The following is a 15,783-nucleotide window of genomic DNA, read 5'->3' as shown; positions in this document are numbered from 1 at the left end:
ATTATTTAAAATATATAAAAAATAATATTTATGCACCATATAAGTTGTTATTTTTTTTTACCAGAATGATCTATTGGATTGCTTCATAATTTTTCTTATATATATATATATGTGATAGGGTTTGGAGTGATTTGAATTCTATGCAAAATATGATCCGAAGATACAACATGAACCGGGCTGGTTGAGGAACTAAAAACAAACCAAAGTGACAAAAGGGTTTTATGTTTGGATTAACGGAGGTGGCCGTGGAAAGAATTTTCTTCTTAAAAAATAATTTCCCTTTTTAACTTTGATAATATCGAGGCTTATACGCGAAATTTCCATTCGACCCGCCGACGTTTCGAGCCCCTCTTTCTGAGCTCTGCCGCCAAGAGACCCTAAACCCTAGCCATGGCGAAGAACAGGAACAAGACGAAGAACAGCCAGAAGAAGAACGGCCCGGTCTCCATGGATATCTGCGTAGAGGGCTCCATAGATGCTCCTCAAGGTCAGAGCTCATCGTGTCCCTTTTCTTTTTTGGCTCTATCTTTCCTTTTTCCGATATTTGTTCAGCTATCAGTGCTTTTTGATGTTAGCTTATTCATTTTATTCTGAAAAAACAATTTTGATGCAGCAATGGACACATCGGAAGGGAAACCCTCGAATCCAGCTCTTGGTGCCACCGATAGGTATTCTTTCCTTACCTTAAAACCCAAAATTTTCCGTTTTCCCGTTTAATTGGTAGAAATTGGAGGTTCATTTGATGTTGTGCTACCTCTTTATTTCAATGAATCATCATTGCTGACTCGCTGCTGCTTAATGGCAGCACTAGGTTGGTTGCAACCAAAGCAATGCTCTTACATAGGAATTTGAAGTTTAAATACATGAGCGAGTGTTGAGAAATGGTGATGGTGATAGATGGGAAACATAGCCATAATAATTAAGCAATTCTCATTTATGCAAGACCAGCCATGCTGCTCTGCCCTTTTAATGTTTGTGAAACAAAGTCTAGGTCTTTGATTGTTTGAGAATTTGAAGGGTCATTTGGGCTATTATGTCAATCTGTGATATTGTTTGTGCACGGATAAGTTATGGTCACATATTGAATTCGTCCCTTTTGGTATCAAGGCTTTGATCATGTGAGAAGTTCAGGGGTTGTTGGTATCTTATAGATGTTTTATATACTGTTGTATCGTACATTCATGGATATTATTTAGTCATTTATTTGCCTGATGCATTAATCAGAGGTCAAGTGTATATAAGAAGTTGGTATACTTTCCTGTACTACTGCAGAAAATTGAAAAGGGCAGGCTGTAGAGAGGGAAACTGGACTATAAGTCTATAACATGATGTGACTTAATTTTTGATTTAATAGCCTTTTTTCTTTTTTTTTTAGGATTTATGTGTTGGAGAAAATTAAGTATGGGGGCTTGATTGTTTGCTCTCTTATGAGGAAGTTGGGTGTCTGATAGATCCTATTGTTAATCATGCAAATTTGTTTGGCAAGGATGAAGTGTCTGACAAAATTTGAAGAAGATGAAGTCGAGCAAACTTAGGTTCTTAGATAATTGCAGCTGACTGGTCAACATTACAAGTATAGCAAATTCATACGCTGCCTCACTAAGCTAGCAGGTACTTATGTCTTCGTTGAAAGATCACCATGATCTTCTTATGTCACAAGGATCAAAATTCTACAGTATCGCATGAAATTTACAACCAATATCAGAACAAAAAGGCTTGTATACATACTCAAAGCAGAATGGTATGCTTAGATGGTGATGAATGGTATTCATGTAACTCAATAAAAGAGTCTAGTGACTCAGCAATGTAGGATTAGTGTGATGACATCTTTGAGCTTAGAAAAGTTCATATTGCATTTGAAGCAGATGATACAATGCCAACAAAAATGAAAGTTTACAAGTTAAAGAAGAAAATCAAGATCATTTCTCCTTCATAGGATTTCAAAAGGGCATAACTGCAGGGTGACAACTTTGATAGGTTTTAATTGAAGTTTAAGAGCCTGAGGATAGCAAATGTTAGGTGTTTCTGGAATGATGTGTGGCAGCATTAGGATTAAGCATTTGACATTCAAGTTGTGTGAAATTTGCTAAAGTAGAGATTAACTAAATATAAGGCTTATCAAAATTTGGAAATATTGTAGGTAAAAAATGATTACACAATTATTTATGCACATTTTTGTTTTACCTTAAACGGAGAACAAGTATTAATGCTATGCTGACTATTGTCCCATTTACTTGATTTAGGGGTCATGTTTGTTTTTTTCTTTTTTATGATCTGTCATAAGAAATACAGGGGAAAGTCTCAGTCACATTCAATTTCTTTTGAGTGGTATGTAGCATAAGTTTTCTCTTCTTGCAGAATTTGGTTTTACAAGATAATTTTTTTCTCTTGTGGCAAGAATTCACTCAAGCCTTGAATACTTGTTCATGATTTGAATGACTTTCTTCCAAGATGGATTTTTCTGGTTGTTTAAGTCTCCATACACTTTATGTCAGTTTTGTTGTAGTTGTCCTGTTATTTGCGATCTCTTCACACTTGTTACTATCATGCTCGATTTTTACCTTATGCTTGAATCTTCACCCATTTTCATTATGCTTTTAACCATTAGAATTATCTAGTGCTATTCAATCTAACAGACTTCTCAGTTTCAACTAAATTCAATTCTTCTTTCCTTTTGAAGATTATCGGGTGTGTATTATTTTACAACAACCTAGTCAATCTCTTGAGAGCTTCGTGTGTCATCTTCATTCTCCTTTTTCTAGAAAGATATAGGAGTTGTCTGCAGCTTTTCAAAGATTTTCATGTCATCCAAAGAGGTTGGCAAGTTTTCCTCGAAATCTTTTGAGTTCCATCGGTATGTTTTAAATGTGGTGCAAGAGTTTGTATATGCGGATGCAGTTACTTAACCACACTGTCTTGTCTATATACGGTTACTGTATGGTCATACCGTATATATGTCAAAAAGGCAATCCACTTAGTCCATATATGTGTCTCAATTAGCATGTATGACTGCATATGTGGCCCACTTAGCTATATGAGATGGCCCAATCTTATGTGGGCTTATGCAGATGGAGCATGTCCGAAGTGATGGTTAGGTTGAATATGGGTTTCAATTATGTTATAATATTACTTTTAGTATTATGAACTAGTTGATAAGCACTAATCATTAGTTGTTACTATTATCAAAATTGATATTATTTATTTAAAAAAATACTATCATGATTGTTATTTTTGTTGTATTTAATGTATTTTATTTATTTTTATATAATTAAAAACTACTAACCATGTGTGTGCCCTCATATGTAGCCTTGATACTTCACATATTATATGCAAGTTTCTTGACAGCCACATACTGTAACCACTTTTTAAAACACTGAATTGCATTTTTCTAGAGGATCTTGATGGTGTTGGAAGGTTGGATGACGGTGATGACAAGCTCAAAACACATAAGTTGGATGTTGATACGGTAATTACTCCACTTAATACGGTATTTACACTATTTAGGGTTTCATTGATGGTTCTGGGGTAACAATACCAAGTTAATTGTCAGCGAGTGATTTTAGTTATTGCAAGAGGTTTCAGATGATCGTTATGTACACGCTGTGGAGAGGGACAAGAAGAAGCAAATCATAATATATTAAAGAGTTAGATTGAAGGGTGGCCATCACTAGGAAATCAGGAGAGAGGCGTACTGATGCAACCATCTGCGAATCACTATTTGTAGGAAAACAATGTCACACTATACAAAAATCTTTTCTTGAACAGATTTTAAATAATTTGGCCAGTGGAATTTGAAGGATTTGCCCCAATGGAATGGTAGAATGTGTACTAAAAAATTGGTGAGTTGAAGGTCAAGATAAATGGAAGAATAAGGTATAGTTCAGGAGATCAAAAGGATTGATCAAGTATTCTATCAGATTTGTAATGGATTTGGCAGTTAAGCAGGAAAAAAATCAAGAAAAAAAAGAATAAGAATAAATGATGGATCATGTCTGTTTAATTCTCATGTTTGAAATGGCAAAGACTGATAATATTTGATTTCTTTTTAATATTGGAGCTGCTCGCTAAAGGTGGTGGTAAAGGTAGCAAAAAGAAGAAGAAGATGAAAATAAGAAGAAAATGGTTGTTGAAATTTCAAAATCCAAAATTATTTGTTACGACTTCTAATTGTTTGGAATCCATATCAGAAGGCAATTGATTTAATAAAATGAAGAGTTTGTTTAGGATTTGTATTATGTCAATGGAAGCATTAAATCTGTCATCCAATTCATCAATTCCCCCTTATTGCTATGGTTCTAGAAACAGCATACGGCAGCTGTGTAGGGCTTTTGTACTTCTGGAAAATTTTCGGATGAGGTGATGGGCATGTCAAGGGGCTTTCTAATGGTCTGACAAGTGCACCTGATTTTATATTGTTTTGGGCTGGATAGTCAGATTTGATCAATTGAAAGCTTGAATCTGGACTCTTCGTGTCGAGATCTTTGTAAATAGAGAAGGATAGGCCATGTATTTTGCAGATGATGTGGTCGATATGATGCATTGAATTCAAAATTGTTGCTACTCTAGACTTCTGCGGAGGGGTTGTAAGTTCCTTTATGAATATTTTGCAATAATGACCCCTTGTCGTCAAATACTCTCATGATTTTGAGATGAGGTTTTATTACAATGCCTCCATATTTTTCAAACATAAAGGGCATGTAATATTTTTTTTTTGAATGTGCTTCTCTTGACTACCAATAGAAGGAGCTTGCCAGTAGTAATTTACGAAGTTGACTTCGTCATGCTAAATTTGTGTTCGTGTTCTATTTATGTCCAATTTACTATGTGATGATTTTATTAGGGAGGAGGTTCTTTAAAGTGGATTAATCATGTGGAGAAAAGGAGTGTATTTGGGGAGCGTATTTTTTGGGACCTATTTTCATTCTTTTATTTCCTTGAATTGAATCCTTGCTGTTTGTGAGGAGTGCATGCATATATGTAGTCCCACATTGGCCATGTATTGGATACTTATATAGGGCCAAGGAACCGAAATAATACTTTCCGACTAGCTTTTTTAGGTAAGGTTATTACAAACGGTATTGGAGCGAACTCAATTCATGACGTGTAAGGGACACTACAGTATAGGCTCTTTTGGGGTTGTCCGTAGGCGGATCATGGTATTTGTGATTGTATTTGTGGTACCTATGATTAGATTTGAATGGATTTGGACCCTTAGTTTGGCGAGAACGCCGGAGCTTAAATGATATGTGAGGACTTGTGTGAGCGTGTGTTTAGTCCTGTATTATGACAATGTTCCTTTAGTTTTCAGAATTCTCTGCTTATTTTCATTATCAGTAGATTTGCTTCTCTTATTGATAAAGTATAAAATCCTGTTTATTGACTGTTCTATACGGATTGAACTTTTGATGTCCTAAAAAGTTGAGGGGAGGCATTTAAGTATTAAAACAACATGTTAGTCTTACTAACAAGCAACTATGCTGGTAGGCTTGATTCAGAAACATGATGTACAATGTGATCTAGTGAGCTGGTGAGCAATTTTGGTATGTTTCATAATTTTGATATTTAATTGAGCTTGGCAAAGAACACACTATATGTATGCTATGCTTGAGGTTTAACCTACTTTGCTTTATGAAATGTATTTTAATATTAGGTCTAAGGAAAATTCTAGCAGGACAATTTTGGTTTTAGGCATGGCCTCGTTTTGAAGTCTGTAGCTACATCTGATTTGTGTAATAACAGTAATCTTGGGGTGTGACCTCTCTAGGACATGCACAGTTACTGGTGCATCTTGACATCCCTTTCAAAAGAGGGGTGTGATGCCTCTAATTATCTTTTTATTCTTATTATATTTTATTTGCAAAATATGAAACTGGAACAGAAAATGCACTTTGTTTATCCTTTTATTCATAGGATTTTCTATGGACAAGTTATGGTCTTTGTAGCCCAGTGGGCGTTGAATTTACTCAACTTCTAAAAGTTAGTAAGTACTTTTCCTTCCATTTGTTCACTAAAGAGAACTATGTCTATGTTCCTTATCCACTGGTTCATGCTTAAATTCATCATAATTATTGGTACAAAAAAAGGCATCATAAAATAACAGGGGAGCACAAAACTTTTTCTTTTTAACTCTTTAATTTTGATGTGAAAAATGAACATCAAGCTTGTTATCTGATTTTTGTTGGCCACGATTTAAGAAAATGACTTGATCTTCTGATTGTTCTTTGGAAATAGCCTCTTATTCCTTTTCGTATGTTTTCGTTTCTTTTCTTTTGCTCTCAACACCGTTAGGAATCTGAGACATCATGAAGTAAAATATGATAATAATATTAATGAAACTCAGGAGGCTAGGACTCCTAGTGGGAGTTCTCGACTGCAGTTTTAACTTGAAGTCAAGAGTCCTGAAAGTTATAATTTACCATCTTGCTGCAATTTTCTTGAAGAAGAATGCAGAGGTATAAAAAGGGGAAAGGACTTCTTCCCTGTGATGATGTGTCTACTGTTGACTAGGGTGTCTCCGTGATTTCCTTTTTTCTGGTCTTGTCTTGTATCCACTCTGGTCCCATGGAATACTAATTCAAATCGCATACCAGAGTCAAGGCGAGCAAACATATCCCGTGGAAAACTAAGCTGAAGACTTGTTTTGTTTTACTGAACAAAATGATCCCGTAGAAGCACGGTTCTTTGAGATGCTAGCATTTAATTTTAGGCTTCCAACTACCATGTCATTTGGATTTAGATTCTCTTTGTATTGAAAATTGTTCATCCTCCTATAATTTTGTAGCGTGATTTGTAAGTTCCTTTCTAGAATGTTTCTGTTTCTTCTTAATTCCCAAGGACCTTCTGTTCTCTTTTAAATTCCTTTTTCCAAAAAGCATGGTAGAGGATTGCACCCAACTTGTACTTTCATAGCATGGCTGTAGGATTCTGGTTTTGTATAGATATTTTTTTTCATCTTGGACTTTTCTTTACACCTGACTTGACCAAACACATTCTGGAAACCAGAAAGATCAAGAAAACAGTGCAAGTGAAAAGATCCAAAAACCTCAGGAAGCTAAAAGCGATTGCTAGAGCCATCACAGTCGGTGAAAAGTATGAGGAGAAGCTCTCCAGAAACAAAAACAAGATGGGCAGAATTCAATCTGCTAAGTCGTTATATGACTAATGTAAGCATACTTTTGCCTCTGCATGCATCATATAGAAGTATCAGATCATTGTCGTTCTCACTTGGTTTACTTTTCTGGCGTGTGCTTTAGTTTGTTTAGACATTACATTTGTGGTTCTCATTGCCAGGTTGACTGCTTGTTTCAAGTCTATATTCTAGTGATGACCCATTTTATTGGAACGGAAAGTTCAACAGCATCTTAAATGAGTATTTGTGTCATTTGCCCAGACTTTCGGCAAAGAGAGCCTAGTCATAGCTAGATGAAGTTCATAATTCTTTGTTGTTGTTAGTTTGATAGTAGTTACTATTACAACAAATATGTGCCTAATTGTTGTGGAAAGTTGAGTGGCAATTTACTGCATAACTATTCACAAATTAAAGTTCTATTTTGTTAACAATGGGAAGGTATCTTTAATAATCAGAAACAAAAGAAGCAGCTGCATGAGTTAGGAGTGAATGGCTGAGAAAAAATCCACTATTAAAAGCAAATAAGATATTAATTGCTCAAGGTCTTGAATGACCGGTAGTTGATTTCCATTGAAAGTTTATAAGCAGAGATATATGCATTAAAGTTAAAAAAGATATATGAATTAGGAGTGAATGGCGTCCATGGTTCCTTTCACGACCTTTGTTGCATTAGTCTTGCAACGGCAACACCATGGCAATGTCGTGAAGATTTGCAAGAGTAACATGAAGGAAAAATTAAGAACATCCAAGTTAGTCTTGAGGAAAGAATCACATATATTGATCCTTGAGGCACATGACCTTGTCTTGGAGCTGAGTCAGTTTATCAGATGTTTTAGGAATTATCACTTTATCCAGTAGCCCATACAATTACTTTAATTTTAGGATACGTAATCTTTCATTGTTAGCTTTGAAGTAACCACATATGCCTGGAGCGTATGATTTAAGGCAGTGATACAGGTCTTTTCCTTTTTATTCTCTCTCCTGCCTTCGGACATGGATTGATGGATACAAAGGGAACTGAAACTAAGAGGGAGACCTAAATATTAGCCAATGATCAAGCAACTTGGTGATTGATGGGTCCAATTTGGGGCTTGGTTTTGGTAAGAACCATCTCATAGACTGACAGCAACCACTGAGTTGATGCAACACTAAAAAAATCACAATTTTTATATCATCACAACCAGCTGAAAGGCCGTAAAATCTACGCCTATGGGATAGCAAGAAGATCACGGGTGGGAGAAATCCTTTCCTATATTTGAGCAGTTTAAAAATAAAAACTTATGGGTTTCTTACTAATTGGAAAAGTGGGGACCTTTGAATGTCTCAAAGAAACCGTATGATAATGAGGTGTGGATTAAATTATTCTACGAAATGGATTAATATGTCCTTTTGCAATAGGTAAGTAGCGGTTACCGTGGATTAGTTAGATATGTTCTCACACAAATTTTTTGGCCCGTTACATATCCTCAAATCATAAGCTAGCAAACAACAATACACTCCAAAACATAACTTATCAAACGGATATTGCTGCCTTATGACAAAACTAGTTTTATTACATAAGTGATCATAATAACACAATAACCTTGTTTAAATAAAGTCATGGTTCAAGTGTTCACTTGACGTTCTAGATTACCCGTTTATTTTATGTGTCTGTAAGTAGCCCAGCATTTCAGCTGAGGGATATATAATAAAAGGAACTTGATGTGAGATTTGGGCCGGATATGTTTGTCTTAAGCAACACCCATTTACCTAAAACCAGCCATCTTTCCATGCATATGTTGAGTTAGTTCCCTCACCATGATATAATAAGTTTTCATCAACAATAGTTTTGGCTTAGCCTTCCAGAGATGCACAGTTTGCAGTATATGATTTGTGGATACCATTGAGAAAGAAGGATTTTATTGTCAACTCCGCATGTTACGGAAATATGGAATTGTTCCATGGTTTGATTAGTTATCAAACATAACCATATTGTGTTTCTTCAAACATTAAATGAAGTTTATTCATGATGATGTTGCCGATTGTTTGTTATAGCATTATTCTTGTCAACATCTCTAGAGTTTCTGTCACCATCAAACTTAAAATTCTTTTGGAGTTGTGATAAACAAACATTACTTTGAGGGCTCGTTTGGTTCGCGGGAAGTATTTTCCCTCCTAGGAATATGATTCCTGGGAATCATATTCCTAGGAAGAGGATACCTAGGAAAGTATTTTTGGCATGTTTGGTTAACCATGGAAAAGTGATAAATTTCCAAAGTGCTCATGTTTGGTTGACCATCCACTTTCCTAGGAAAGTTATGTATAATTCCTATTATGCCCTTAATAAAAATTAGTTCTTTAATGCCTCTTTAATGCTTCTTTAATGTTGAAGGGTCTTTTTGGAAAAAAATAAAAAAGGAGTGATTCCCACCTCATGGGAAAGTAACTTTCCCATGTTTCTCATGGGAAAGACTTTCCCATGAAATATGGGAATCATATTTCCATGGGAATACAACTTTCCCATCTCTCTCCTTTGAAAACTCCAACCAAACAAGAGGCATTTCATTACTTTCCCGTTGACCATACTTTCCCCCCTCCTTTTCCTGCGAACCAAACGAGCCCTGATAGTTCTTGATTACTTTACGGCTTTAATAAAAAGAGGCTTAATGGCTGACAAGGACGGCTGCAACATGGAGGCCAATAGCCGAACTCCCACCGGCTCTTATGCGAAAGTGACTTCGTTTTAAAAACATAAGGTTGCTTTCTAGATGATGGTTGCATCAGCCTCCTAATTTGATGTATTTGCCACCTACGAAATGACTTCACCATCTTCGTAAATTTTCCGCAGGCTAAAAGAAACCAACAAGCAAATCCTTGCTACTAGGAAAGATCCTTTTCTTTTCCTTCTGCCTTTCTTTTATTTTTTATATAAAGATAACGCTTGAAAGCATGATGGACTCTCACATGCGATGCAAGTATAGGAGACAATGAATAATGCAAGGTTTAAATGGCATTAGACTTTATAATGCAAGGTTTTTAGTTTTTACCACCACATATGGCTCTTTTCAAAAAAATTTTGGTTTTTTTTGTATGAATATCCTCTAAATATGGAATTTTACATGAATACCCTTCCAAAATTAATATATGCATGTATACCCTTTTAAAATACTTGTTTTGCTATTCTACTATTTTTTTATCCTTATTTTTGCATACGTACCCATGCTATCTAATGCTGTTAAACAATTAACGATTTCAAATTAAAATGATTAAAATATTCTTAATGGGTGGATGTGCAAAAAGAAAAATTTATAAGACGATCGTGATGGAAGATAAAAATATAATTTTAAAATTTTATTTTATTTTTAATTAAAATAAATATGGTTTTTATTAATGTTGTCAGAAAAACCGTTATATTAGGAACATTTGTGCAAAAATAGTATTTTATAAAGAAAAAAATAAATATAAATTGTAAAAGGGTATTTATGCAAATTTAAGTTTATAAAAGGGTATTTACGCAAAAAAAAATTCAAATTCTTTATATGTTTACTGAAAACATGTTAAAAAGTTGTTTGGTTTGAAGGAATACTTAAACCTATCCAGGAATACTTAAACCTACCAAATGATTTTTACTTAAAAAAAAGGCTATTTACTGAAGTTGATTTTTTTTTTCCATTTCATATTTGGATAATTCTTTAGAAATTTGTTATTTTTTATGTTAAAAAAAGAATTAAGATGACTGCTATGGTTGCGGTTACTTAAAAATAAGGAGATTTTTTTTCAAGATCAACTTTGATGGATGTGCTCTAAATAGTGGTACGAGGAGAGGTATTGATTTTGTCATCAGAGGCCTGAACTCTTGGATGGTTGCTGCTGGTGGTTGCTAGATTTTCGATATCTCGGTCCTGGAGGCTGAGCTGAGGGCGGCATGGACTGGTCTGGGCCATTCTTGATCCTGGAGGCTGAGCTGAGTTACGATTATCGGCTGGATCCAGGGAGGCAGCAGTGGCGTGGGTGGGTGTCATCTTTTACTTCGAGACATTCGGGCCATGACTAGTGGCAGCGTGGCTTTTTATGCTATGTTTACAGAGAGGCCAACGGGGTCGTAGATTGAGTGGTCTCGTATGTGGCCAAATACTTTGGGGCATCTAGTGGGTTGGAGAGAGGGAGCTGCTTAGAATGCGCTAGGAGTTACTATTTTTTTTTTTTGATCGTTTTGATATGTTTGTGCTAGAGTTGTTTGAATCATTCGTCTTATAATAATAAAAAATATTATAAAAAAAAAGAGGAAATTTTGCTGCGACGGTGCAGCATCGGCATGGAATTCCAAAATGCACTTTGTGCGGGACATTTGATCGATCAGCAGATTCGATGGCCATTAGGATTTGAAGAAGATGTTTAGTTACTAGATCGGACGGTCAATATCGTCCGATCATCATAATAATCACGGACGTGATCCTGATGGTAGGCCACAGGGGAACACCGGAACGATGGAAAAGTAATATGGCAGATTTCTACGTCCCATCACCGCACCAATACGTCGAATTAGTGGGACCCGACGTGTCTTCCACGCCTTACAGCCATTTGATTGGCATCGGACGATAGATTTAATTTTCTTTGCGTGGAAGTCTTCGCTTCTTGCCTACTGCTATCAGTGCTATGGTCATTGCGTGTGAGAATAGCCGAACGTTGGAGAAAAGAAGGGGGAAATTGCAACGAATTCTTCGCTTCTTAAGCATTTGTGATAGCACCTTGCGCATCTCGATGATACAGGAGGCATGGATGGTTAGGATTATTGGAAATATTTTTCATTTTTTTTATAATTTTATATTTATATCTATTTTTACTTCTTTTTTTTCCCTTTTGATGTATCTTGCCGAGTGATGTTGCTGTTGGGCTTTGAGGTTCCAAAGCATTCTATTTTTAATTATATTTGAATGAACGTGCTTTAAATAATATCAGATGTATTTCTTTCTTCCAAGAATTATATGAAAAAAACTAAAAGAGGTGTACTTGTTATTAATCAAATTATCTATTGATGTGGAAAAGTGGACATGTCTAGAATGAATGGTCCAAGACAAGACTTTGCATCAGAAAAATAGCAACAGTTGTGTGGTAATCTTTTATATAACTTGTTTGATGTGGTTAATAGTTTGAAAAACTTCATCAACCAACCAATAGCAACACTATATTTTTTTAAAAAAACAAATCTTAAGCTTTCCTGAGTCATGTTTTATTTCAAAATAATTTGATGGAGCCTAATCATATTCATCGAACAAATAAAAGAAGTAAAAAAAAACAAGAAAGGCAATAAAACATCAACAACATGATACTCACAAAATCATGTAAAAAATAAAAATAAATAAAAAGGAAATAAAATACTATTGCTTTACAAAACCAACAAAATGAAGAAAGCTTTAGCTCCGAAAAAGTTAAAGCAGAGCCAACTTTTAGCTAGTTATATGAAAAAAATCATTTGATCCACTATTTTATGAACTTGCTTGCACTGATTGTCAAACGATCTAATATGTTTTATAGGAACCGACATATAACTAGAGAAAGGCTTTCTCGAGCCATGCAAAGACCAACATAAATCTCACATTGACCTAAATTTTCCTAGTTCACAAGGTTAAATAATTTCTTATATCTTTTATCTGCAAAAAGAAATATAAACATACATTAATAATTGATATATTGGTAGTGTTTATATGGAGAAAAAAAGTCCTTGCACAGCATCCAGATAGCAAATATTTAATGCATCTATACATATATTAATAATTGAAATATTTGTAGTGCTTATACAAAGAAAAAAAGTCCTTGCATAGCAACTGGATTGAAAATCTCTAATACATTCAATTTTATATCTATCTCAAAAAAAAAAAATAATCAAAGATCTTGATCCCATGTATTTATGTTTATTCAGTCAAAAGGCGATGCGCATTTAATTGGACATCTAGAAATATCAAGTACTTGTATTGAAATTTCGATGCTACAAGATATAAATTTTTTCTCAAGGCCACCAACTGGGCCTTCTCAAGCAAAAATTCAATTTGACTGTTATTTTTTCTTTTAAATATAATTTTAAAATATATATATATATTTCTTCTATGAAGCTAACCCAGCTTGTGTTTTTTTTTTTTTTTACTTTTTTTTGTGCGATTCAAATTTGATAAGTACGGATACGTACAATAAAATTAAAAAATAAAATATTTCGAAATGCTTGAGACAGCTCTCGGGCCATCCAATTTGGAAGCCCATTAGCTCCGGCTTGTCTTTTCCTTGGAGGCCCGGCTATTGCGCAGGCAGCTGCGATTTTTTTTTTTTTTGGTTAAAACGGCAATTCATATAGCTCTAACTTGAGTACATCCTGCCAAATCAGAAAAAAGCAAAAGATACAGATCAGGCGGGAGTTCTGCCGTGGATGACCAACATAACTCCCCAGAATGCCGTGCAGCATAGGAGGCGACCCAGTCTGCTGCCCTGTTCGCCTCCCGGAAAATATGTACTGCCTGAAACTCCTCCATCGCCATAGCCAGCCTGCGGGTCTCCCGAATAAGTGGGTGGCCATCTCCATATCTATCCGCCCCCCGGATCCAATCTATAACAATAGAAGAGTCCCCCTCAAGAAACACCCGCCCGGCCCCGAGCACCCGCCTCACGTAGGAAACACCGGCCCATGCTGCCCATAGCTCTGCTCCCACAACTGAGAGCCCTGTCGAGCCCCGGCCACCCGCCGCAATCAACCTCCCATGGTGGTCTCTGATAACAAAACCGACTCCTCCTGACCTCCCATTCCTCGCCACACTGCCATCGAAATTCACTTTGAGATAACCAGGGGGTGGGGGTACCCAAGAAACCACCGCAAAACTCGGCGCTGAAACAGCACTACGGATACCCCAGATGTCCCTAGTTGGCCCAAGTGAAGACGAGGCCATGCAGGAGAGGACCTCCTCCGCCTGAAGCACCGCTCTCTCTACCACCATCATCGCCGAGAGCCTCCTACCCTCAAACAGACGAGCGTTCCGGTCCAACCAAATATGGTAGGCCAGATACGCTCTAAGTATCCCTGCCTCTGCGAACATAGGGCTCCGTACCGAGGCTCGCAGCAAGTGCAACAAATCCTGTGCCGTCTCTACCGAGTGATGAATAGGAACAGGAGAGCGCCTCCAAATCTCCCTAGCCCTATGGCAGTGTAGTAGAACATGTCGAATAGTCTCCTCTGTATCCGAACACACCTCGCACTCCTGAGGAACCCGAACACCCCGCCTGACTAGTATACTCCTGGTAGGGAGGCAGCCCCAAGCCACCTTCCATAAAAACAGCGCAACCCTCGGGTGAATCCTCATCCGCCAGATCCAACCTCCCTCAATCACTCTCGCTGGCTCCCCCCTGAACAAAGCCTGAAGGTCCCTGGCTCGCACCTGTGATCGGCCCGACGGCGCCCAGACCAACCTGTCGGTCTCCCCCTGAACTGGCACCGGGAGGCCCAAAATCGTCTCAGCCAACTGAGCCCCAAATGCCTCTCGGATCAATCCCTCCCTCCACCTGCCCTCCTCTGAGTCCAACAGGTCGCTAACCCTCCGGCCTGCTAATCGCACCGTGTCCACCATGGTCGGCATGCGGCTGATCGGCACTGCAGTCACCCAACAGTCCTCCAATATATCAATGGAGCATCCATCACCAATCGCCCATCTGATCTCCGAAAGGACCACCCCAGCTCTGGCACACATCTCCTTCCACACCAGGGAGTGAGAACGGGCCGCTCGCACTCCGGGCACCAGAACGCCATACTTGGCCCTCATCAGTGAGGACCACAAACTATCGGGCTCCATAACAAATCTAGCTACATGGCGTGCCGCTAGAGCCTCCCTTCGCACCAACAGGGACTGCACCCCTAGACCACCACATCTGGTAGGCTGGCACACCACCTCCCATGCCAGCAAATGAATACCACCTCTACCACCTTGCCTACCCCAAATAAAGTTCCTAACCAGCTGCTCAATATTCCTCAAGGTCGACACTGGAATAATAGAATGGGAAAGTAAATAAACAGGGATCGAGGAGAGAACTGACCTAACCAGGGTAATCCTCCCCATCATAGATAGAGAGCGCATCTGCCAACCCTCCATCCTCTGCCTAATGCTGGTCTCCAGATAGGAACAGTCACTCCCACGCAAGCGCCGGCCAGAGAGCGGGACCCCCAAGTATCTCATCGTGCCATCCTGCTCACCTATCCCCAAGATCTCCCTAATAGAATGTCTCATCTCCTGTCTGGTCGACGGGCTAAAGCACACAGCAGATTTCGAAAAGTTGACCCTCTGACCAGACATAGCACAATAGTCCTGAAGGACTCTAGTAAGAACCAGAGCATCTCGGCAAGTCGCACGGGCTAGCAGCAAACAATCATCCGCAAAGAGCAAATGTGAGATCGATGGGGCATCAGCGCGGGCCTGTAAATCTTCAGCTCCTGGGCGAGCACAACCTGATGCAGAGCTCTGGATAGCGCATCCGCACATAGAATAAACAGATAAGGGGATAAGGGACACCCCTGTCGTAGCCCTCCCGTAGACACAAAATAGCTAGAAGGCGTGCCATTCACCAAGATGGCAAAAGAAGGAGTCCTGACACAACCCATGATCCACTGAATCCACACCCCAGGAAAACCAAACCCCAGCAGA

At 37.9% G+C, this 15,783-nt stretch overlaps 1 protein-coding gene across 3 annotated transcripts; it reads left to right on the top strand.

The window, feature by feature from the left end:
• Positions 1-293: 293 nt before the first annotated feature.
• LOC103714773 lies at positions 294-11,322 on the top strand. 3 transcript variants are annotated; one of them, XM_039131774.1, is made up of 4 exons: positions 294-487; positions 614-668; positions 7,003-7,163; positions 10,993-11,322. In XM_039131774.1, the coding sequence occupies exons 1-3, from the start codon at positions 391-393 to the stop codon at positions 7,160-7,162; spliced, it is 312 nt and encodes a 103-aa protein (XP_038987702.1). In that variant the 5' UTR covers positions 294-390; the 3' UTR covers position 7,163; positions 10,993-11,322. The 3 variants fall into 3 exon arrangements, with proteins under 3 accessions (XP_038987702.1, XP_008800399.1, XP_008800398.1); XM_008802177.3 differs by lacking the exon at positions 10,993-11,322 and adding an exon at positions 7,291-7,580; XM_008802176.3 differs by lacking the exon at positions 10,993-11,322 and having other exon boundaries at positions 7,003-7,587.
• Positions 11,323-15,783: the final 4,461 nt, after the last annotated feature.

This window comes from Phoenix dactylifera, chromosome 11 (assembly GCF_009389715.1).
Source record: "Phoenix dactylifera cultivar Barhee BC4 chromosome 11, palm_55x_up_171113_PBpolish2nd_filt_p, whole genome shotgun sequence".
Taxonomy (NCBI): Eukaryota; Viridiplantae; Streptophyta; class Magnoliopsida; order Arecales; family Arecaceae; genus Phoenix; species Phoenix dactylifera.
The sequence above is the reverse complement of the archived record's forward strand: the minus strand, read 5'-3'. Positions and strand labels throughout refer to the sequence as shown.

What these genes read in the sequence shown, in the direction of transcription:
- LOC103714773 (XM_039131774.1), top strand. Translation starts at nt 391, where the DNA reads ATGGCGAAGAACAGGAACAAGACGAAGAACAGCCAGAAGAAGAACGGC. An exon ending in CTCCATAGATGCTCCTCAAG is followed by an intron (nt 488 to 613) that starts GTCAGAGCTCAT and finishes ATTTTGATGCAG; the next exon opens with CAATGGACACATCGGAAGGG. An exon ending in GCTCTTGGTGCCACCGATAG is followed by an intron (nt 669 to 7,002) that starts GTATTCTTTCCT and finishes TCTGGAAACCAG; the next exon opens with AAAGATCAAGAAAACAGTGC.